Source organism: Euleptes europaea, chromosome 11 (genome assembly GCF_029931775.1).
Source record: "Euleptes europaea isolate rEulEur1 chromosome 11, rEulEur1.hap1, whole genome shotgun sequence".
NCBI classification, from domain to species: Eukaryota; Metazoa; Chordata; class Lepidosauria; order Squamata; family Sphaerodactylidae; genus Euleptes; species Euleptes europaea.
This window is the reverse complement of record NC_079322.1, coordinates 28,183,542-28,208,521: the sequence shown is the minus strand read 5'-3', so window position 1 is coordinate 28,208,521 and position 24,980 is coordinate 28,183,542. Positions and strand designations below refer to the sequence as shown.

Genomic DNA, 24,980 nt, shown 5'->3' with positions numbered 1-24,980 from the left:
GGTAGAGAAAAGCGGGGTACAAAAACCAACTCTTCTTAAAAACTTGAAATCAGCAGCCCAGCCGAGAAATTCTGCAGGATGTAGCAGTGTATTAAACTGAGAAAGAACATTTGGTCCAGTGAATCTTGCAAAGCTTCAAGTAATATCCACCTTCTAGTTCAGTGTTAAATCTTATTGTCTACTAAAACCCCTGCAGCATACCTGAGAGACCATAGAGCTGACAACAACCCGTCTCAACAGCCCTCTTCCTTCATGGTTCGATGCACTGGAGTTCACCACAACCATTACTTTAATCATAGCCTTTGCAGCACTCAACAAAATAGTATCGGCGGTAAATCCATCAATGCAAACAAAACTAAAGAATCCATTGCTAGAGAAAGCCAGAAGTCTTGATTTTGTTCTGGTGTGATTTCCTGTTCGTGACATGAACAGAAAGTCCTTTGAGGAAGTACTTCATCACTCAACATGTAAGTAAACTGGAATTCCTTGCCAGTGCATGTAGTGATGGTTGTTAGCTCAGATGGATTTGAAAGGGAATTAGACAGAGGTACATCAATGGCTACAAGCCAAGAAGATCACAGCGATCATTCGCATCCAGAGGCAGTACACCTCCTTAGGAGGCAACATCAAGGGAAGGCCTTGACCTCTGTGCTCTGTTCCTCGGTCCTCCAGGGCAACTGGTTGAGTCTTTTGTGCTGGACAATCTGGCCCAGGGGATGTCTTTTATGGTTCTATGTTTTCTTTTCCTTTGGATGCTTTTGTTCTTCTGATGGAGGTGGGGCAGTGTGGAGCAGCAGAAGGCCAAAGAGTGTAATGGATATCCCTATCCACCATAAGAGGGCATGAGTCTCCCCAAACAGCAAATTGCCAAGAACAGCCTGAAAGCAAAAGAAAAATTGGTAGTGGCACTGTAGGCTAAAAAACAGACTCCTATTTCCAGCATTCATGAACTATAATAAATTTTGATTAGCACTATGCTTACTTAAACCCCATTAATCTGGAACTTCCAACCACGCATGACATTTGTTGTAAACCAGAACAAATGAAGTAATCCCAGGTGGTATGTTTTTCTCATACCTGGATGCTTTCTGACAGCTAAAAGACTGGCTTACTTTGAAGGAAATAAAGCTGGGGAAAGGTCTCTGGATTCTGGAACCTGGGTGTTTTCACATCCCTTGCAAGTTGGTCTTCAATATTTGATGCTTCTGGCTAAAAATTTGAATCCAGAATCTAGAAATCTGAAACACTTATTATTCTTTTGAAGAACGAACAAATTATTTAAAACAATGCAGTACAACTACTGTTAAAACCAACTAATCAGGCCCCCTGTTCACACCAACAGTTACTTCCTTCTAAACCACCAAGTGCTGAACTAGGTGTACTATTAAATAAACTTCATCAAAAGAGGGATTTAAAATTTTGTTTTCTTTCCTGACTAAATTAGCAATTTCCACCGGTTCCCTTTTACCACTACAGACCTCACTCCCATGTCACTCCTCAGGGTTCCCTATTCCCCAGTAGCAGAATTTTGTGGAGACTGGTGGGCTGCACTAGGTGGGGGAGGAAGGAAAGTTCCATTTTGCCACTGGACAATTTAGCCTGGATCCACGTGTATGCGGTTGGTGCATGCTCTGGCTGATCTTGTGGGCAGGCCCTAGGACAGTGATGGCGAACCTTTTAGAGACCGAGTGCCCAAACTGCAACCCAAAACCCACTTATTTATCGCAAAGTACCAACACAGCAATTTTACCTGAATACTGAGGTTTTAGTTTTAAAAAAACAACTCATACATTAACATCTTTTGTCTTAAAAGAAAAACACAATAACAGAGCTTTCAATGATACAAACAACTTTTTATTGAAAGGTAAAAGTTTGCATTTGGCATGCTTTTGAACAATTAGTGTGATTTTTGCTGTTGTATGCATGCTGATAATTTGTCTAACCTTGGCTTATACTTTGTAAGTTTGAGAGCAACACATGCAGCACTCAGGTCATCTGTTAGTCTGTTTCTGGTGTCAGCTTAATTACATGCTGGGTAAGTGGGTGTTCCTCTTTTAGTAGGGAATTTCACTGAAAGGTGGGAGGCACCGCAAAGCCTGCGCTGTGGCCTGAGCGCTCTGCTCCCCTCCAGCTATGCCATGCTATGAGCTATGCTCCCCTCCAACCTAGCTCCTCTCCAACCCCACCACGGGAATCACCTTCGCCACAGACTCAACAGGCTCCTCTCCAACCACACCACGGGAATCACCTTCGCTACAGACTCAACAGGCTGCCGTCCGCGCTGCACCCTCACGCTGCATGTGAGCCGCCCAGCATGTGAGCCACCCTGCCGCATGTGACAGGGGAGGGAGTAAGCGCTCCCATTGGGCTGCTGGGCAGAGGGGCGGGTGATGTGAGAAAGGCCCTCAGGCGCGTGTGGAGAGGGGAGCAGCCTGGCCCCGTGTTTCTCTGGCTTTCTAATAAAGAACTCAGGCGAACTCTGTGCTGGGGAGATGGCGCGCACGCCCACAGAGAGGGCTCTGAGTGCCCCCTCTGGCACATATGCCATAGGTTCGCCACCACTGCCCTAGGATGTCACTTGTACTTACAGAAGAGATGAAGTTGGAAGTGGTTGATGTCACAGTTGCTGCCGCTGAAGAGGAGGAGTATTTTAAGGCTTTGGCAAAGAAAGTCCACATGATGGCATTGCATGCAAGCACCAGTCCACCGCATCCCGCTTGAAGTATGATGGGTAACTGAAGAACAACGGGGTGGGGAGGGAAGGAAAGGAACATTTTGATTGCATTGATGTTTGTTCCTCCTCCCCTTTCATTAATGGTCTGTACAAGGTCAACAGTTTGGAACTAAAGTGTAAAACATCAGTTTCTTAAATGTTTTAGTAATGTTGTGACTTAAGATTGCTGTGGTGATTAAAATGTTGGACTAGTATCTGGGAGATCCAAGTTCAATTCTCTGCTCCACTATGGAAGCCTGCTGGATGACCTTGGGCTAGCCTCTCTTTCTCTCTCTGCTTAACGTATCTCAGAGTTGTTGTCAGGGTAAAATGGTAGAATGGAGACCTCTGTGTGCTGCTTGAACTCCCTGAAGAAAGGGCAGATTAAAAATGTGCTTAAAAATAAATTTGTGAGGAAAGCACCTTGGAGCCTTGTGAAAAGGACTGATCAGGTCCGAATCTGCATTGCCGATTCAGCCATAACAAATTTATTCTCCATTTATGGATTTCGTTCTGAGGGGGAAGAAAGAGAGTGAGAAGAACCTTACAAGAGAGTGACTCCACTTACTGCTCCTTCAGTGCCATTACAATCACGGCACTTATAGATGGGCCTGTTGAGAAAGAGGATACATTCTTATTTGAGAAAGAAGAGACATTCTTATGTTCTAGGCTCCTCTGGCTCTCTCTGCAATATTAAATAGTATTTCTTCTTGTGATTATGCTGTGTTCAAGAGATTGTCCAGGACTTCCTTAACTCCATGCATAAGGTTTTCCAATCTTGGGATATAAAAGTGTGAGACAAGAGAGGGACGAACCAGGGTCATACTAACAATGTATAAAAGACCTTAGAGTCTCAAAGTGGCTTACAATCACCTTCCCTTCCCCTTCCCACAACAGACACCTTGAGAGGCAGGTGGGGCAGAGACAGCCCAAGGTCACCCAACAGGCTTCATGTGAAGGAGTGGGGAAACATACCCGGTTCACCAGATTAGAGTCCGCCATTCATATGGAGGAGTGGGGAATCACTCTTGACCACTCTACCAAGCTGGCTAGTCCAGATTCAGTTGGGTCCAAAAGCAGCTGACGCCAAGCACCTCAGAACAGAATATGTACTATTAACTAATAATGTATAGAGCATACTTTATCCGTTTTAGAAGCTAAGGAGTGAGGGAACCTTTAGGCCAATTCTCTTGCAGAGTTCAGGAAACAGCTTAGCTAAATAATACTTTCTCCAAAATTGGCTAATCACTCCTCAACTCTAATTTGGGGTTCAAAAGAAACCTTTGTATGATGAAACTCTAGTTGACAAATATTGGTGTATGTACTTTGGACGAGGTCCAACAGCACTAAGCAAATTGTGCTTTGCAACCTCGTATGATGTTTCTGCAGCTTTTCATTACCAAGGCCCATTTCAGGCTTTTTAACACTGTGATATGAACATGTAGCAAAAAGATATAAATCCAGATCTACACCTCTATTTGAGGAAAACTCTTACTCAACCCTGTGATGGTCTGTCTCTGACTCGTGGGATTGGGACAAGTCTGGAAATGACTCGAGAAAAGGAAGGCAGCCTCTGGAATGGAAATTCTGGAGGCACTCAGACTAAAATATCTTTGCCCAAGATGGCAGTATGTGAAGAGGGCAGGGTTGTCATTTTACCATAATCTTCCCTGGAATATCATTGTCAGTCTTACCAGGAGATGATCCCGTACTTGCACAATGGATTGACTGAGTAACTCCTAATAGATGTAACAGCTACTGCTTGGTAGAGGAGCAATCTTCTTTCCACTCAATGGTGGAAAAGCATATCGGGAGAACAATTTTGACCAGAAAAGTGTTCTGTGAAAAAGGATGGAGCATTGTGTCTCCCTACAATGCTCCTCCAGGCAAATTTGCTACCTCTCACATTCAGTTTTCTTTAAAAGAAAAAGGAATTTTGGAGTGATTCTCACATATATCTGCTGCATAAGATCTAACTTGGCCCTCAGGTGAAGTCTTGGCAAAGCCAAGATCTAGTGTATAGCTGTAACCACAGTAGAATTCACTGCTACTACTCCTTTCAACAGCAAAAATGTTTGAGTGGTTACCAGTAGAATAGTTGAATGGGGCTGCCCACAATAATAATAATAATCGAGATTTCTGCATACTTAGATTTTTCAGGGATGCAGAAAAATATATACATGTCTAAAAGCCCTGCCCCCTCATCCTTATGAGAACTGAACATGCTTTAGGAGAAACAAAATGCTGAGGGCAGTTGAGAGTCGATTCAAGGGAACAAAACAATTGAAAAGGAGTGGGAGAATTGGTGGGCTCAAGTCTCTAGTGCTTAGAGTACCCTGCAAGTGAGATTTGAGTTGGGTAGAAATTTTGCAATTATTGACTCCCCTCCATCACTGTCCCCTCTATGGCCTCCCTGTCCCTCAAACTGCATGCTATGTTCCCAGTGTATTATAAGGAATGAAACTGCACACACCAATGCCCTTGAAAATCCCCGTGAATCACTAGGGCCCTGTTTCTTTTAATGCAAGTGTGAACTTCACGGGTAGGTCTAAATAGCCGGCTTACATAAGGTGGACTCAACAAAATACCAGAAGAGAAAGAAAGGGAGTGGGAGAATTAATCATGAAGTGGACACAAATAAATGGTCCTTTAAATAAATATAATAGAAAGGTGTTGCTTCTCTAAGAGGATTAAGCTGCCTCTGCCACACCTTCAGATGCCTTGAGTTCGAAGAGGGCCAGCGATTAAGCTTTTGTGCTCTAAGTTCAAATGAACTTCAAGTATAAAACAGGGAAGGGAGGAGAGAAGCTATGTATACATTCGTATTGAACAAGTCCACTGGTATAAATATTTGGAACGATTTTTCAGGCTTCCAGAAGAAACTCCCATGTAGAATATGTCACAGCGAATGCACAAAGGAGTGCTGGTGCTATACAGAAGTTTCATTGGTCTAAAGGAGGACGTCATGTGTTAGGGGCTGTTAAATTATTTAAGGCAAAATCTTTAGCTCAGCTAGTATATGGGGCGCCTTTCAGCATCTTGGCCAATAAGATCCTCTGAGAAAGAACTCAATCAAAATTTCTGATAACTTTATTGCAAGTGCCACCAACTGTTTCTAATGCGGCTATCTGCCTAGAGGTGGGCATGGTCATGGTAGAGGCTAGGCCATGGACTGCAGGATTCTTTTACTGGCTGAAACTGGTCTTTTCCTGGAAAGGTATTGCACAGTTAATTTGGCACGATAATTTCATCCCTCCTCGGCTGAGACTGCTCAGAAATAAAATGGGCTTTTATAGCCTTTCACAAGAATTCCTTGTCTCAGTGGATTACCTCCAGGCTAAAACAAACATGACCTGAATACACAACATGACTTGAATAGGGTTAAAACCAGTTTATTTGCTAGTGGTACCTTTAATAAAATATTTCTGGCGTCTTACATTATCATCTAGACAATCCAGATTATAGGAGAGCATTTTCTTTGTTGCATTACAATGCATTCCCTCAACTATTCTGGAGGGTACGTACAAAGGGATTCCTCACAAAGAACGTGAATGTTTCTGTAAAGAGGGGCATGCTGAATCTTTAGAACATGTTGTTTTTGACTGTAAAATCTACAAATATATTCAGGATACTTTGATTGTTCCTATAATGAAGGGCTCTCCAGGGAAAAATAGAATGTTTTACCTTTACAGTATGTTATCAGATAAGAATCAGGAGATGACTTTTAAAGTGGCAAAATTTGGCTGGCCGGTCTTTAAGATCAGAAAATCTTCCTCGACACAGGTTCAAGAAGGATCATAGGCAGATATGATTACATATCTCCTTTTATTCACCTTCATTTGTTTCAGTATTAATTTATTCTACATTTTAGTGACGACGAATGATTATCAATTGTATGGAGTTTGATTGAATGTTATAGTTATTGAACACATGATATTTATATTTACAACCGATGTAACACTTTTAATTCTATGTATATTAAACTGATAATATAATAGTATATAATAGCATTCTGGCCTAGGACCGTAATAAATATTTACTTACCGGTGCGCGTAATGCAAAAAAATTGCTATTGGAGCTCCCAGAGTTTTATTTAATTAAATTTAGAGTGTATAGGGGGAAGCTACCAGTCTGACCAGAGCAGCAGTTCTGGATGTATGAATGCTCCTGCAGCATTGTGGTGTGGGGGTTAAAATGATGAACTAGGACTGGTGAGAATCCTCACTTGCCACGAAGCATACTAGGTGACCTTGGGTCTGTCATTGGGCGAAAACGCACAGTCGCTTTAGCCTCCTTTATTCCCTGTTTCAGCCAGGATCGAACGCATGCGCTTTCGCCGAACGTGCGCTCGATCCTGGCTGAATCCTGGCTGAAACAGGGAATAAAGGCGGCTAAAGCAACCGTGCGTTTTCGCCCTCTCTCAGCCTAATCTACCTCACAAGGGGAGGATAAAATGGAGGAGGGGAGGACCATAAACACAGCCCTGGGTTCCTTAGGGCAAGACTGGGCTAAACATGCATTAAATAAATGTGTTTCTGATCAACGTTGCTCTTCCTCCAGCTGGTGTTTGCCATGTGAAGGGGGGAAAAAGACAGGCGAAGCAACAGCCTGAGGGGGCATTTTGACTGGGAGAATATCACAAAGATGGAGCCCAGTGCTGCCATTTAGACTGAACCGAAACGGATAAGGATACGTGCCTAGTACAAAAGCCCAAGTTCTCCCCATGGTATCCATTATTCAAATCGAATAAGTTCTTTTCCAATTATTTAATGGAGCTTTCGGACCCAGGGATAAGGAGAGCATTTACTACGGCACGATTCCGAACGATGCCTTCAGCATTCACCCATGGCAGATATAAAAAAATTCCTCATAACCTAAGGCGATGTCCCTGCTCCTCAGGTTCAACAGAGGATCTCCCACATATTTTGTTTAGTTGCCCATTTTACGACTCCATTCGTTTTAAATTAACCCAGCATATCCCAGATGTTTTAGACACAGCGGAGGGCCGAGTTAGATTTTTAATGGCAGACGTTAATTCAAAGATCACGCTTAGCGTGGCCTTTTGTATCATATCAGCTTCTAAGCTAAGGAAGACATTTGTTGAAAATTAGACCCCGAAGTTGACACAGAAAGAATGATTTAGGAGAACTATAACATTCAATTCAGCAATCAATATGTCTATATGTGGCTGTCTGTAACATTTTAAAATTTTATTCAGGTAACTCTGGGTGTTGTGGGTTATACATTTTGCATGGTTTTAATCTGAACACTGTTAAGGTCTGTGACTAAAACATTAATAAAATTGATTGATTAGACCGAACTGGAATCCCCCTATTTTATGAACAATTAAAATGCAGGGCCAGCCGGTCACTAATCTTCCATAAAACCTGTTGAGCAGCCCTTAGACTGAGTCGCCTCAGCAGAATATATGCAACAATGCAACTCCTTCCTTCATTGCTGCAGTAACCCGAGAAGCCCCCAGCTCCGTACTGAAGCTTCCTCCATGCCTGCATCAGCCTTCAGGAAAATGGTGGGATACTGGAAGTGGGCGAGCAGGAGATCCTCCTGCGTGGTCTGGAGTTCCTCGTATTCCCGGGTGGTGGCATGGGAATCAGAAGTGTTCACTGGGGTACTCAGGAAATCCTCCCTTTGTGCCAAACTCGGGTAGCTCCATGAATGGAGCTCCCGGCATTTCCCCCTTTTAAGTAGCAGAAACTTGGGCCCCATTCACGCTGAGACCACTGAGCCATTTTCTCAACCTGAAATTGCTCCACAGAGCCACTATTTGCCCAGCTGGGAATATGCGGCTATCCAGAGCGTTCAATTCGTTCACAACAATTGGCCTTCAAGTAAGGTACTCCAGGAGAGCTCCGCTGTGCAGAGTGGTAAGCTGCAGTACTGCAGTCCAAGCTCTGCTCACGACCTGAGTTCGATCCCAATGGAAGTTGGTTTCAGGTAGCCGATTCAAGGTTGACTCAGCCTTCCATCCTTCCGAGGTCGGTAAAATGAGTACCCAGCTTGCTGGGGGTAAAGGGAAGATGTCCGGGGAAGGCTCTGGCAAACCAGCCCAAAAACAAAGTCTGCCTAGGAAACGTCAGGATGTGCACAGGGAATCTTTACCTTTTAAAGGTACTCCAGGGCTCGCATTCTGCTTTTTGGGGCTACATCTCGAATGTGGCTTTGTCACAATGCTTCTCAGAATGCATGAAAACTCTGGGGCATATTTCCACCCAGAAAATAAAAGACACCCAACCTGATCTGTTTCAGTGCTTTTCAGAACTACCTAATCTTCAGAAACCAAACAGGTGAAGCTTTTCACCATCATCACTTGCTAGGGTTTGCAGATCAAGGAGAAGGGGAGGGGGTAAAACCATTAGCATTTCCTTGCAAGATTTAAGCAGTTGCAAATAAAAAACTGCCGTGACCCGGATGGCCCAGGCTAGCCTGATCTCGTCAGATCCTGGAAGCTAAGCAAGGTTGGCCCTTGTTAGCATTTGGACGTGAACTGCTGTTCCTTAGGTTTCTGCTCCTTTCAGGTCCTTACAAGCTAAACTGCAGAGCCAAAACTAGATGAGACAGTGTTCACCCCACCAGTTTTTAGAGCGAGTTCCTACTGGGAAACTCCTTTTCACAGCACCATGGGGCCCGATTCTGATTAGTAATGGTGCAGAGGAAGAAGAGGCCCCTGCTTCCCCCCCCACCCGGTGCCACTTTTCTGACTTGAACCAGAGCTGTGGGGTGGCCCTCTTACTCTACGAAATGGTGGGCAAACTCAGGGACGCTGCCTCAAGGAGTTTGTTCCTCTCAGTGGGAAGTGACTGTTAATCATTTTCCTAATACATCCAGCTTCAGAAACCACTGCAGGCCAAGCTTGGAGGGAAGGAGGGAGGGAGCACAGACAGACAAACATACTCTGGGAGAGACTATAGAAAGAGTTTTTATTGTGACACTTGGCTGGTTAATTTAATACTCGCCAACCAGTATATTTTTGTCCCGACTCATTTTCTGTTTTCCTATCCTTATTCTGTTTCTTTCAAGAGTTTGATTCTATTTATTTGCTCGGTCCATCAAAGTCAGTATTGTCTACTCAAACCGGCAGCGGCTCTCCAGGGTCTCAGGCAGAGGTCTTTCACATCACCTGCTTGCCTAGTCCCTTTAACTGGAGATGCTGGGGATTGAACCTGGGACCTTCTGCATGCCAAGCAGATGCTCTACCACTGAGCCATGGCCCTCTCTCCTCTTACCTAGCTTTTTTCAATTTCCACCATTCTTGTTAGAAGCAAGTGACTGTGATCCTGCTATTTTCCCTCTACTTTTGCTTTTTTTTTAAAAAGTCTTGGTATAAGGACTAACCAAAATGTCACAAAACTGTGCTGAAGCTCTCAAGTGGTGAGGTAGGGGAGATGTTTCAGAGCATGACAGAGAAAAAATCCAACCTGTACTTGTAATCTTAAAATAGAACATAGCGTGTGATTGGGTTAAGTGGTGTGTAAAATGGGTTTCATGACAGAGAACCAATGTGGCGGAGTAGTTAAAAGTGTTAAGAGCAGGAGACCCAGGTTCAAATTGCTACTCTGCCATAAAGCTCACTGGGTGACCTTGGACCAGCTACTTTCCCTTAGCATCATCCACCTAGCAGGGTTGTTGTGTGGATAAAAAGGAGGATGGGCAAATGATGCATGCTGCCCTGAGCTCCTTGGAGGACAAGCAGGATAAAAATAAGCTGCCCCAAAGGCTACTGGGAAGTGAAGTGTGTGTGTGGTGGTTGGGGGTTAGCTCTTGCCTTTTGATCCTATACAAACCAGCAGTTATACATTAAAGTTGCTTACTGCCATTACTGCCAGAAGGGAGTGGACATGTTCATGGAGGAGAGGGCTATTCATGGCTACTAGTCAAAATGGATACTAGTCATTATGCTTTCCTATTCTCTCCAGGATCAGAGAAGCAGGCCTATTATATCAGGTGGTGTGGAGCACAGGCAGGATGGTGCTGCTGCAGCTGTCTTGTTTGTGGGCTTCCTAGAGGCACCTGGTTGGCCACTGTGGGAACAGTATGCTGGATGATGGACCTTGGTCTGATCCAGCAGGGCCTTTCTTATGTTCTCTGCCCCCTTTTGTTCATTTTGTCCCGCTTGATAAAGAATTCTGAGTAACCCAAAGGCATTCGCCCAGTTTGCAATATTTTGGTTCATCTTAATAACCCATTATTACAGGACTGTTATGTCTCAGTATGATTCCATGGCTCAACATGTGTGTGTGTTAAGTGCCGTCAAGTTGCTTCCGACTCACGGCGACCCTATGAATCAAAGTCCTCCCAAATGTCCTATCTCTGACGGCCTGGCTTAGAGCTTGCAAATTGAGGACTCAACATGGGCTACCTACAATATTTGATTATTATTACTGAGAGCCTTTAAGCATACACGGCTACAATGTAACAACTCAGTCACTATCTAGTGCACTAATATTTGCTGTGTGCCACACAGGTTCATAGGTGGTATTAAAAGAGGGGGTGGGGGGAGAACGAGGGGGATACTGGATCTAACCCACAAGTTGCATACTATACATCTGACTGCCTTTTCCAATTGTGCGTGGACAGCCAACGTTAGATAGCATAAGACGGCAGGATGCAATATTGCCTGCGGAGGAAAATCACCCCAGGAGAGCGGGTCTAGAAAACACAGGAGAAATAAAGGGCGCGTTGGGTGAGCAGAAATCCCTTCGTACGTTTCTGAGCAGGGGCCTCCCGGGCAGCTGCTGCGAGGCCACGCTGGCTGCTTCCTCGTTCAGCGGCCCAGGGAAACTCCGCCACGCTCACCGCCTCCCACCTTCCTCTTACCCAGTCGCAAGGACCGGCGGCGGAGCCGACCGCCGCCACGCAGATCCCCCGCAGGTAGTCGGCGCCCAGGGCCAGCTTGGCTGAACAGGCCGCCAGCGCCCCCAGCAGGCCGGCTGCGGCAGCGTACGCGGATCCCCAGCCGCCCGCCATCGCCTCCGCCGCCGGTGAGCGCCCAAGTGGCACGTGGGTGCAAGGGGACGCTCTTCCGGGTACGCTCGGATCATGTGACCCGTTTCCGAGGGCGGAGATTAAAAGCGTCTTGGCTTTAGAACACCAAAGCAGCTTCTGGTTTTCCTTGCTCCGTTTTATAGGTAGTGTAATAGTAGCCCACGGCAACTAAAATCCAAAGCAGATATAGAATCATTGGAAGGGACCACCAGGGTCATCTAGTCCAACCCCCTGCACAATGCAGGAAATTCACAACTACCTCCCCCCCCATCCCGTGACCCCAACCCTCCCCCGCAATGCAGAATCCCACAATCAAAGCACTCCCGACAGATGGCTATCCAGCCTCTGCTTAAAGACCTCCAAAGATGGGGACTCCACCACCCTCCGAGGCAGTGCGTTCCACCATCGAACAGCCCTCACCGTCAGGAAGTTCTTCCTAATGTTTAGGTGGAATCGCTTTTCTATTAGTTTAAATCCATTACTCCGTGTCCTAGTCTCTGGAGCAACAGAGAACAAGCTAGTTCCCTCATCAACATGACAGCCCTTCAAATATTTAAACATGGCTATCATGTCTCCTCTCAACCTTCTCTTCTCCAAACTAAACAAACCCAACTCCCTAAGTCTCTCCTCATAGGGCATGGATTCCAGACCTTTGACCATTCTGGTCGCCCTCCTCTGGACACGCTCCACCTTGTCAACATCCTTCTTAAATTGTGGAGCCCAAAACTGGACACAGTATTCCAAGTGAGGTCTGACCAATGCAGAATACAGTGGTAGTATTACTTCCCTTGATCTAGACACAATAGTCCTATTGATGGAGCCCAGAATTGCATTGGCCTTCTTAGCTGCCATATTACAGTTGACTCATGTTCAGTTTGTGGTCCACTACAACTCCCAGATCTCTTTCACATGTACTGTTGTCAAGCTAACTCTCTCCCATCTTGTACCTGTGCCTTATGTTGTTTCTGCCTAGGTGAAGTACCTTACACTTCTCCCTATTGAAATCCATTTTATTACTTATGGCCCAGCTCTCCAGTCTATCAAGGTCATTCTGAACTCTGACCCTATCCTCCGGGGTATTAACTACCCCTCCTAACTTGGTGGATATCATACACCGTTACCTGCCAATCTGGTCCTGCTTCTCCCCATATACTGTCATAAATATAACTTGCTGATTTTTCCTCCCTGAATTCCACCCCCCACCCCTCAAAGTATAAGTTCCTTTTGCTAGCGGCTGGTTTGTTCTCTTAGAGGCACCTGTCCAGAGCTGCTGTCCAGATTCTGTCCAGAGCTGCTGGTAGAGGGGGATATCTTTAGCCTTACACCCTATTGGTAAATGCACACCAAGCTTATCACTTAAAACTAGGGTTGCCATCCTCCAGGTGGCGGCTGGAGATCTCCCACTATTACAACTGTTCTCTGGGCGACAGATTAGTTTCCCTGGAGAAAAGGGCTGTTTTGGCAATTGGACTCTATGGCACTGAAGTCCTCCCCTCTCCAAACCCAGCCCCCCTCAAGCTCCACCCCCAAAATCTCCAGGTATTTCCCAACTTGGAGCTGGCAACACTACTTAAAACCAATGGGAGGAATGACAATTCATCTTTTCAAATTATAGGTTTGGTTCTCTGAGGAAGGAAATGGAGGGGGGAGCAAACAAGTAAGCTATGGGGAAGATAGGAGGAATGTTATTTAAGTACTCTTCACTTTCTCAGAAGTACTTTTCTTCTCACATTTAAACATATATACGCTATGTTACTCGTAGGTGTCCAATTCTTTGCTTCCAAAGATGCTTTGGAGAAATTTTAAATTAATATAAAAAGTACAAAAAGCCCAATAACCCTCTAATAAACCTTAAGTCTGCCAATGAACACAGCTGTTACCAATGGTAAAAGATTGGTTCTCCTGGGGTTGGAAAATAAAAACAGGAGAGCATCTGGCAATAGGCACCAAGGATGATAAAAGCTGTGTGGGGGTAGGGTTGAAAGGTCCCTCTTTGCCATTGGCGAGAGGCTTTTGGGGCGGAGCTTGGAGGGGAGGGACTTCAATGCTAGAGTCCAATTGCCAAAGTGCCCATTTTCTCCAGGTGAACTGATCTGTATCGGCTAGAGATCAGTTGGCAACACTAGTGGGGGGGTTTAATTTCAGCCTTTCACTGGGGTTGGGCTGGTGAATCAGTGGCTGCAAAAGGGCCGGGGGGGCTGACAGGCAGGCGGCGGAGCCAGGGGCTGGAGAGACGCCGGGAAAGGAGTGGGGCTGGCGGCGGACCCATGCTTGCCCGGGCTCTTCTTCAGTGCTGGGCGGGGGAAACCGCCGGGAGACTGCCCCCGGCCCCCTTCCCTGGACAGGCACGGGAGCTGCTCTGAAGCCGCTGGGAAGGCAGCGCACCTTCCTCCAGCGTGTGCAAAGGCAGCGCGCGTCCTCCAGCGTGTGCGTGAGAGTGCTCTTGAAACACGCGCCGGCCCCGCGGATGCCCCCCCACCTCCCCTCCCCTTCAGTAACGGGCGCAGCAGCCCGAGCCAGATGGGGACCTGGGCGCCAGCAAGAAGCTGGAGCGTCACCACTCTAAATGAGAGTCCCCCCACCCCCCGGGTAGGCTTCCCTCCCCTCCAGCCCCGGCCGCCGCCCCTCTCCCCCCTCACGACCCCTCCGGCGCCGCCTGCCCCCTCGTCCCCGTCCCACTCCCATAGAAGCGCAGCCGAAGAAGCGCTTCGCGGAGCACACCCTACCCCACTGCGACGTGCAAGGCTGAGCCGGTCTCCCCGCAGCAGCCAATGGCGGGCTGCGGCGCGGCACACTCACCTCTCTGATTGGCCGTGGGCCAAAGCGAGCGCTCTCCCCCCGCCCCCACTCCCTCTCGCGCCCGCTCGGTAGCCAGGAACAGAGGCAATTTCCAGCCCCCCGAGCAAGTTTGGTGGGAGCAGCAGAAGCAGAGCCAAGCGGGCACCTGATCGGCAGAGCCGCACTCAATGGGCCAAAGAGCCGCATGCGGCTCGTGAGCCGCGGTTTGCCGACCACTGGTTTAGAGGAAATCTGTGTGCAAGGGAAAGGAGGGAGTGAACAAGCCTAAGGCACATCCCTACTCTCAAAACCATGGTTTGGAAGGGCATCTGAACTTAGTCTTAAATCCAGTATTCTTCAGCACTATACAATCCCTTACAACAGGAAATTCCCTACTACTTACACCCCGTAATCCATATTTAAACACGTGATTCTAAAAGTGAAACTTTGCATGACCATGTTAGGTCAATACTAGAGAGCTAATTCAATACTAGAGAGCTAATTCAATACTAGAGAGCTAATTCAATTCTATTTCGCAGGACTAATAGTTCTTCGGTTTTAATGCCTCTACTGCCTGTGCCTTAATTACAGACTCTAAATATGTCTGCCATTTGTAATGAACTTCTGGAACAACTATGAAAGTCTTAATGCAGTTTTTTAAAACGAATAGGACATTATTTTAACAGTTTAGACATATGTTTCCTGGCTGCAGGACAATGTTGATATTTATGCTAGATGATGGTCTTGTAGCTGTTTTACATTTTAGGGAGGCAGTGTGTTGTTGGAAAGGAAAATTCTGCAGAAAAGGACAGACTAAGAGAAATAAAGTGTATATGACACCAAGTTTATACTTGCCCATAGTATTAAAGATCACCATAATATGTAATTGATAATTCTGCTTTACTAAAATTAAAAAAAAAAAACAGGTTTAAACAATCTCTGAGCAACACTGATGAGACATATTTCCTTAGCATATACAACATTTTGAAATAAGTACTACAGTGATTTTTTGAAAGCATAAAACAAATTCAATGTGAGGGACCCCTAGTGTTTTGTTTGGAACAGGAAGCCTAAAAGTTACACTAACAAGCAGAGACAAATGCTCTAAGATGAAATTTCCCAGCATCTCCAAATATTTTATAGAATTATTTAAAATGGCTCAGTAAGAATGACAATTCTGCCAAAAAACTGCAAGATCACCTAGAGCAAGAATGCTTTACTCAGAACTACCACCTGATATGTTATACAATTTACAACAATTCCCTCCTGAGAAAAGGGGCTTTTGGCTGGCGGGGAGAAAGAGCCATGCGCCTTGCTTTTCTTATTGCCAGTGGTAAGTGCTTTCACTTCTTAACACAGTTAGTCAGGATGATTCTTGCAACAGTCACCTTTTTCTTTCAGAAAAGTATTTTCAGCACGAAGTGCATCAGCTTCCTGTAAAGATAGAACAAGAGAGAGACAACAGTGCTCACGTAGAATCCAAGCTATGAACAAAACCACTTACATTTTTAAAACTCGGGGCTGAACGAAAGTACATTAGCTTTTCCAGGAGTTAATGAAGTAGCAGAAGCAGCTCCAGTCTCCAAGTATGAACCAAAGGATATTGAATGGAGTGGCAGAACCTTAGATGTATTAAGGCAATGGAAATAATTTTTTTAATTTTTTTAATCAAAATGAATTTGAGTCTTTTCTAATCCTACCTCCATCAATCTAGCATGATCTTTCTTTAGCTTGACGAGATATTGTATCTTCTGATTTAAGTTTTGGTGACCCACCAGCTTCCCATTCTCCTCAGCAAGAAACTCAACCTGTTTCTTCAGCAAAGACATCTCCTGTGTTTCAAAGATTGGCACAAAGAAATGATAATGTAGTTGTTGAAGACATCACTTTTGCATTAGATTATCTGACACAATGTACAACCAGGCCCATTTTTAAATACTCTCCAATCACACTTGAGGTCATTTCATTTAGCATAAAAGCTTTTCTTCCAGCGTCTTAACTGGGGGCTAGTCCTCTGTATTTCATCACCCCCTGATCTCCGCCCCATAAGGAAGGACAACCATTTACTACCCAAACCCCACTCATACAAACCTTTTCCATTTTTACTCTCTCTTCATACATTTCTTCCAGTTTTGATCTCATTTCTTCTTTCTCCTGGAAAGCTTTCAGCTCCAAAGCTCTTGTCCGTTCCACCTCCAAAGTCATTTCCTGGAAGGCGGTGTCCTTGCTTGTAAGTTCACACCTGGCTTTTTCCAACCTGTGGGAAAGTTTGTAATTAAAAAGCATTAACTCAGAACTCATCTATCATGGAGACATTTCTCACTTGACGAGACAGCAAAGATTTAACTATTTTTGCTCCAACTTAGCAATGTAATAATTGCTGTTATTCTAGTTGTCTAAAAACAGTAGCCGTCCCTCCTCACAAGTGATGCTGCCACCACTTTTCATCTGGCATACATCATTTTGATAAGTTGTTTGTGTATAGAAAGCAAGAGAGAACAATTTTTAAAACCACTGAATAACCCATTAATGCGGCTTCTTAGGGATGCAGTTAAAAGCATAAAGCCTTACTTCCAATACCTACTTGAGTTCTGTCCCACTGTAGTCAGGACAATCAAACTAGAATTGCTTAACTATTTTCTATAGGATCTTCAGTTGCAAGTCGCCTTCAAAATGACCTAAATTTGCAAAATATATTACACATTGCAGTCCTCTAGCAAATATAAAAGGTTTTTTTGCTGCCCTCTGCTGGCTAAAAGCAAACATTTCAGAAATCAAAATTACCCTATTAGGCATATTTGCTTTTTTAAAGCATTCTCTATTGCACAGGCTCTGCTTAGCTGTAATCGAATTGTTCACACTTGCATACCACTATTTATTTTTTACTTAATATTCAGAAATATTTCACTCACTCCGATCTGACTGCCAGCATTTCTTCCATAGCTTTAGTCTGGAAAAAAAGATAAGCCATACGTACATAACTGGGATCTTTAAAAAGTACGGTACCCAAGGTTGGGTGTAAGGAAAATATATATAAGTCTATGTATAAATACTGAAAGTATAATTTATTAGAAGCGCTATATAAAAGTTAAAATTATTTAAAAGCATTAAAATAGCACAATGGCATTTCCTGAGGTTGATAACTATAACCACATACCAAACGCGTTTTGGCCTATGGGGCCTTCATCAGTGGTTAATTAAAACCCTTTGTAAACCTGCACACATTTACAGAAATACATTAATGAATACAAATACAAACAGTTCAAACCCAACCGGGCATGTGTATATGTTGTAAATTCTATTCTCAATTACTCAAACATCTGGTATAATGTTCTTGTTGTTAATACTGGTTAGTATAAGTCTCTCAAATACTATGTGTGCAGGTATCAACCTAGGTATAGTATTTGAGAGACTTATCGCTAACAGCAGACATTTTAAAAAAATAAGTGTCTTCACTGTAAGGTTTATAGTATCCGCAGTCAGCTGCTAAATAACCGTGGATTTATCTTTGCTTATAAGGAAGTTTATCTCATTTCTGAAACTTACCCAAAACCTGCAGCTGTAAAATAGTCAGTTTTGTTGGGAAGTGCATAGTAACATTCTGAGTATGGTACACATTATGAAAGGTCTATAGTAATATTGTGTTTTCAGTAGCAGCCAGTGATGTAATGTGCATAGACTAGCAATTGTAGCTAGGATTCAAACTCAAGACTTGCCTTGTGGGGGACAGGGATACGCTTATTTCATTGCACACACAAACATGCTACACTGCAGCATCTACCCCCTGGAGCAGTGTGCACAGTGGCTTTTTGGATGGCGTGAAAAGCTGAGGGTGGGGGTAGAGAGGTTATTGGAAATTCAACTTTAAATGTTTCTGCTTGCATAAGTAAGGATTTGGGCTCAAGCCAATGAACCACGAGGCAAATCATTTTATCTCTCCTTAGTCTTCATAAATTACAAAAAAACCTTTACTATAATAAAGTTGCGTGCACACTAAAAATGTCAACAGCACAGTCATGAAACTCAAATACATGGTCAATAACCACATACAAGACATGGGATTACTATAGTTATCAAAAATATATACAATACCTTTGCTATTCTCTCTCTGTTAATTTCCTTCTCTTTTTCCTGTAGGTTTTGAACACCTAGATAGCTGGGACTACTGTAAGATATCCAAGAACGAGAAATAAGTGCACCATGTAAATTATACCTTGTATGGTCAAAACATTACCTAGTCTCAGTAACCTTTATCAGCTCTGTAATTTAGGCCTGTATTACTTTTCAAAGACCACGCCCCATGGAGAGTGCATTAACAATAGTCTAATCTGGATGTTTCCAGAAAATATGCAACTATGGCCAGGTCACACTTCTCTAGGAAGGACTGCAGCTGATATTAAGTTTTAAGACTACAGAAAGCTCTGTCACCACCTGACCATCCTGAAAGATATAACTATGGCCTCCACATAGCCTGTTGACCATCCTGGAACAAGGCTCAGCCAAGGAGTACCCCCTACCCCAAAGTGATCCGGGGTCTTTGGGAAGGTACAACCCCATCTGGGCCAAGAGAATCCCTAGCCAATAGCACCTCTCTCTTATATGGATTAAGCTTCAGTTTGCTCTTCCCGGCGTTGCCTTCAAATATTGGCTCAGATAATCCACTGCCTCCTTGGTATCATATGAAAGTGAGAAGCAGAGCTAGATGACATCAGTATACTGGTAACCTCCCAAAGACCTCTTCCAATAATTTTATGAAGTTACTAAGAAGCATAGGAGACAAGAAGGAAACTTGCAGAACCCAACAAGCTGGAGGATTAGGGGAAGACAGCAGTCTCTAACACTACCTTCTGAAACCTGCCCTCCGTGGAGGACTAGCAGTAGCTCTGGCACAAACAATAGAAGCATTGTATCTAGCGTGCCATCAGATCAGGCGAGAGCAACAAAATGCTTTGCAAAATGGCCGCAGCTGGCCACCAGCTCCATCCCCAGAATGGTCACTGCTAAGCCTCCTCAACAAAGCTGGACTACACTGTGCTGATAAAATGGTGGCAGAAAAGTAACTTTGCCGCCATTACCAACACAATGGAAGCTTTAAAACAGGCTATAGCCTGCTGTTAACTGGATTTGGCACGTGCCTTTTGCCACCACCACTCTATCCATCGTCCCTGCTGTTTCATCTCCCCCAACTCCTCAGAAAACCATCGATCTAAGGGTGTTATGATCCATTAGAACAATCCTATCAACCCACTGAGAACACTTAGAAAGGGCTAACTCCTGTGTACAAGCAGATCTGCAATAACTGGGATTAAAAAGGCCAGGATTCAAACTTTTCCATGAATGAAGAGTGGAAGAGTGTTAGATATGTATTTTTCAAAATGCGACCACCACATCATACCCAAGCACCCTTGCAAACTGAAGTGAGTTTCAGAAGCAGTTTATAATGTGGCTCGTGGTTTTCAAAGAGAAGAAGTCACTGTGGCCATTGTGAGCGTCCAACTCCCTTGCCCAAGCATTTTCGATCTCAGTAAGAATCTGGACTATTTCATCAGTTTGCTCAGGTTTTGGACAGTAAGATCTTTCCCCCAGTAAATTATTACTAATGGGTTTTCACAAGAACATCTTTCAAACCCTGCACTGATATTTACCCATTCCTCTTTCTTCGTCTTGCTTCTTCAAGCTGACTCTGTAGATTTCTGTTATTTTCCATTAATACCTGCATTTCCAGACGGGTGTTTTCCAGTTCACATAACTGAGTCTAAACCACAGAGGAAAAACCATCTATTAGATATGAAATAAGTATTTTAAAATGGTCCCCTAAGTACCCTTGAAGTCAAATATCAAAAAGGCATTGCTTTATATCAACAGAAACATTAACATACTTTCAAGATTGTAGAGGCTAAAGATAGAACCAATTTAACAGGAATTTGTCATGCAGTTTTATTATTTTTAAAAAATAAAGACTCAGACTGTCAGATGATTCCATTAATGGAATGGCCAGGAAGTGCATTTAAAATATTAGATATTATAGCTGTTCACAAATGATCAAATCTGAAAATTCAAACTGTGTGAAGCACATACCTTCAGCCTTAAGATTTCACAGTTCTTCGCATCTCTTTCTTCATTTAATTCAGATACCAGGTGTTCCAGGATAACTGCAGAGGCTCTTCGGTCCGCTATCTCCTGCTCTTGGGTCTCTAAGTGTTTTGCCAGATCTGCATCAAATTTTGGTGGAGTTTTGGGGCTCTAGCAAATAAACGAGAAGAAACAGACACTCCTTCTGAATACACAAGTTGCTCACAATGAAAGAAGTAGGAACAAGATGTCGTGCTCTTGCAAGAAAGTAAAAAAAATCCGGAGCATGGCGTTTATACCTCCAACCCCCAGTGTTCCAAGACAGGAGCTTTAATTGTCAGGCCACTGTCGAAATCTTGTTTAGGCCCCTCTCCACATCCAGAAAAATACAACCATTTTTAGGTGGAGCTGCAGTCTCAATTCGTCCCCCCCCTTCATGTTCATTGCGTTATTATAGACCAAATTAGATTCAAACTCCATCTGACAGGAACTGGAGAAGCTGTCATCTCGCTGTGATGTACTTGCCGCGAAGGTGTTGTTTCGTATAGGATCTAAAGAGGCTTGTGGAATTAAATCTGTTTTGTTAGCACTCAGGAGTTTAAGTCTTAATTGGTCTAGTCCATTGGTGATCTTTATTTGTTCTGTGGGAGGGAGACGTGAGAAAGAGTTTAAAAGTTCTTCTATTGAGTTTTCTAAAAAGCTGTCTTCTAAGTCCATTCTATGTTGGTTGGGTATATCAGTCCACTATATTGGCTCTTGTTGTTGGTCTTCAGACGGACGTCCCATCGGTGCTGTATCAGCAACCTTTGATGGTTTCAAGCATTTAGAACAGGGGTGGGGAACCTTTTTTCTGCCAAGGGCCATTTGAATATTTACAATATCATTCACGGGCCATACAAAATTACCAACTTAAAAATTAGCCTGCTATATTTTTGGGCGGTCCTAGCAGCTCCATAGCTAATGACTCTTCTGCAAGGGGGGAAAAGGTTCCTTTTCTCGGCAAAACAAACTCACATCCGCCTTGAATAGAGGCTATTTCTGTCCGCGGGAGAGGGCAGATCACCAGTCTTAGATCCTTCTGAGCTAGAGATCTGCCAGGACCCACAAAGGGCCAGACCAAATGAGTTAGCGGGCCTTAAACAGCCCCCGGGCCTGACGTTCCCCACCCCTGATTTAGAATCTTGGGTCTTTAGCAGCAGAAGTGATTAAGCTAAGTTGCTAAAAACCCATGCTGGAAAAATCCCTTTATGACACAAAAACGAATTCTGGCGAAATAGCAAGGTGGGAATCCTAGGGCTATCAAACGTCAGTAAAATTCTTTGTGCCTGCTTCGGGTTGTGGAGTGATTCTATCAACTTTAGATTGATTGAGGGTAAACACATGCCAAATAAAGTTCTTAAGTGATGAATAACAAGACATTTGGACTTCCATGTGGGGGGTCTGGCCTCTGTAGCTACAGACGGTTATGCACACCTTGCATGGCTGCAATATAAGGTGGAACTGTGGCCTCCCTTCTCTTGGCTGTTCCCGCGTAATGCCCTTTACTCTCTTTCTCATGTTAGTACGTATACAGCCTTTCTATTGTCACTAAGGCTGGGACTGAGGTATTTTAATAATAGCTGGCTCAGTTGATCCATTTTAGTCTCAAGTGAATTAGTCTTTCAAAGACAAGGTCAACTGTTTTAGTAGTCAGGTGGGACCGTGGGAGAACTCCTTTAAGGTGCTAATAACAGGAGTGTCTTCCTTAACTTCCTTGGCTGCTTCTTCTTGACTTCGGGCAAGTCAGTCCCCACCTCCCCCACCATCCCATACCCCCAGGCACCCTAGCAGGATTCTGTGGTTGGTAGTATTAGAAGTTGTGTAGAGGTTCAGAACAACAAAGAAGAGAAGAGTTGGTTTTATACCCTGTTTTTCGCTACCGTAAGGAATCTCAAAGCAGCTTATAATCGCCTTCCTCTCCCCACCACAGACACCTTGTGAGGTAGGCAGGCTAAGAGAGTTCTGAGAGAACTGTGACTGGGTGCCCAAAGGTTGGGTGGAGAAAGGTAAAATAATGTGATGTAGAAATAGCTTTATTTTAGGGCACTTATATCAGGGTTAAAAACATTAAAAATGATAAAACACAATAGCAACTGTTAGGTTGATAAACTTAAACTACACACCGTATGCGTTTCAGCCAACTGGCCTTCATCAGTGGTCAGATAAAATCCCATATAATGCACACACAAACAATATACAAATGTATCACAATATATAAACAGAATTATAAAAGCCCAGGTATGTGTGTAGGGGTATATATCAATTTTCAAATTTGAAAGCCCGCTAAGGTGGAATACCTACAAGTTGTTCTACTCTGGGCTATATTAGTCTCCCATACAGAGTGTGCATGCTAGTATCAACCTGATAAAATGGTGGAAATAACACTATCACCAAAAGTTTAGCATACCTGTGACATCGCTACAACAGAGTCCATGAAACATTCTGTTTGGTGTATTTTAAATTCATATTCACTCTTCGAGCTTGCTAGCTCTTCCGACTTTTTAAATAGCTACAAAAAAAATCAACGGATTAAATAAACACTGTTCCGAAGATCACAAATTATTGCAACTCTTTTTTTAAAATAATTTTTATTATTTTATTACTTAAATACAAGAAAATACACACAGCAATTTACTCCTCGTATAAAAGTTGCCTATACCTTTAATCACATGTAATATAATCTAATCAATTACTGATATAACCCTGATTACAAAGACTATACTGGATATTTGCTACAATCCTGCTAACCCTATATAACTATTTCTGTTTTCCAATTTTATACTTGCTTTTATTTTATATATAAATATATTTCCCCTCTTGTTACTGATTCATTAATATTCTATGAAAAAAACTACTCGTTAATAAAGTTATTATATTTACCTCTCTTTTACACTGTCTGTCTCAAATTGTTGCAACTCTTTTGTAAAAGGGTCTCTAAGAAAACATAACCTGGAATAGACTTTTACCTTTATGTAGTGTGCAAATGTTTGCTTGTGGAAAACATTATTTCTCCAGTTCTAATTACTTTCCTCTATAACCTGAGAGGATGTTACAAGAGATCTTTCAAGAGATTTGACTGGACAAACAGTCACAGCTAATTTACTAGTTAAGTCACTGCCTGATATCGTGATGGGTTGCACTTTAGTCTCTTATCACGACCAGTGCATGCAGGTTGGAGGCATTTTATTGCTTGTTATTAGGCATTAGTAGGTTTTATTAATATGGGAAGGGGAGGAAGTTGAATTTTATTGCTACATGATGTTTTAATTATATACGGTAAACTGCTTTTAGCCATGGGAAAGGCATGTTTTAATTAATAAATAAATGCTATCATGCCAGGTTGCTCTCTCAATTCTGCCCACTACTGTCATGGAATTTAATTTAAACTATGCATGGTATGCAGAATGTATGTTCATTAGTTGGCATTAGCTAGCCTGAATTATTTGTTGTGCACTGTATCTGCTTATGACTTCTCTAAAAACTCCAAACAGGCATTTTTTCATTTCCATTGTTCTGATGTACAGTTAGTGTCCTTAAGAACTTTATTCAGCTAAAACCAACCAGTTCTGATAATAGTGGAAGTAGCTTTTTATGAATAGCTGTTTGTTTTGAATTTTTTTTGGAAACAGCTGGTTAACAGTTCATGGAAGCAGTGTAGCAGTTAAGAGCGGCGCATTCTAATCTGGAGAACCAGGTTTGAATCCCCACTCTTCCACATGAAGCCTGCTGGGTGACTTTAGGCTAGTCACAGTTCTCATAGAACTCTCTCAGCCCCACCTACCTCACAAGGTGCCTGTTGTGGGGGGGGGGAGGCAATTATAAGCTACTTTGAGACTCCTTACGGTAGAGAAGAGCAGAGTATAAAAACCAACTCTTCTCTTCTTCTTCTAAATCTGTCTCATTCTAAATATTTTTTCAACAGCTATAATTATATTTAAGTATGAATAGCTGGAGCCAGCAGTGTTGACTATCACAAAGGCAGAAGGGACAAAAACTGGTTACCTTGCCTTCTGCAGTAAGGCTGTTCACAGACATAGGACTCTTGTGGAAAGATGCCTGGATACAGCATACAGCCCTGGCAGAAGTAAACCAATCCACATGCTACAAGGGAGCCACAGAAGAGCAACATATCCTTCATGTGAGCATTCACAAAGAGCCAATGGTCTTAGTAGCCACTTGCAACTTATGTTTTCCACTGACAGCTTGACAGTGCAATCCTAAACAGAGTTACATCCTTCTATGCCCATTCGCTTCAATGGATAGCAGGGAGTAACTCTGCTTAGGATTTCCCACGTAGTAGAAGCCAGTACAAATTAGAAAGTGATGCATGCCAATCAACAACATGTGCTCCTCACATTTCCCACCCCCTTGGGGG

The 24,980-nt window shown here is 43.5% G+C and overlaps 2 protein-coding genes across 2 annotated transcripts in view; both read right to left on the bottom strand.

Annotated features, from left to right (window-relative positions):
* Positions 1–726: 726 nt before the first annotated feature.
* On the bottom strand, positions 727–11,698 carry TMEM42 (transmembrane protein 42). Its single transcript, XM_056857882.1, has 3 exons — positions 11,549–11,698; positions 2,589–2,735; positions 727–878 (listed from the first exon to the last, which is right to left on the bottom strand). The coding sequence occupies exons 1-3, from the start codon at positions 11,696–11,698 to the stop codon at positions 732–734; spliced, it is 444 nt and encodes a 147-aa protein (XP_056713860.1). The 3' UTR covers positions 727–731.
* A 4,124-nt stretch (positions 11,699–15,822) lies between these two features.
* Positions 15,823–24,980, bottom strand: part of KIF15 (kinesin family member 15) — a 45,984-nt gene continuing 36,826 nt past the window's right edge. Inside the window, exons 26-33 of the mRNA XM_056857373.1 lie at positions 23,013–23,114; positions 20,573–20,737; positions 20,140–20,249; positions 18,587–18,659; positions 17,407–17,444; positions 16,586–16,751; positions 16,195–16,326; positions 15,823–15,928 (exon numbers count right to left, since the gene is read on the bottom strand). Coding sequence (XP_056713351.1) covers positions 15,854–15,928; positions 16,195–16,326; positions 16,586–16,751; positions 17,407–17,444; positions 18,587–18,659; positions 20,140–20,249; positions 20,573–20,737; positions 23,013–23,114 — 861 coding nt within the window. The 3' untranslated portion in view covers positions 15,823–15,853. The remainder of the gene's footprint in view (positions 15,929–16,194; positions 16,327–16,585; positions 16,752–17,406; positions 17,445–18,586; positions 18,660–20,139; positions 20,250–20,572; positions 20,738–23,012; positions 23,115–24,980) is intronic.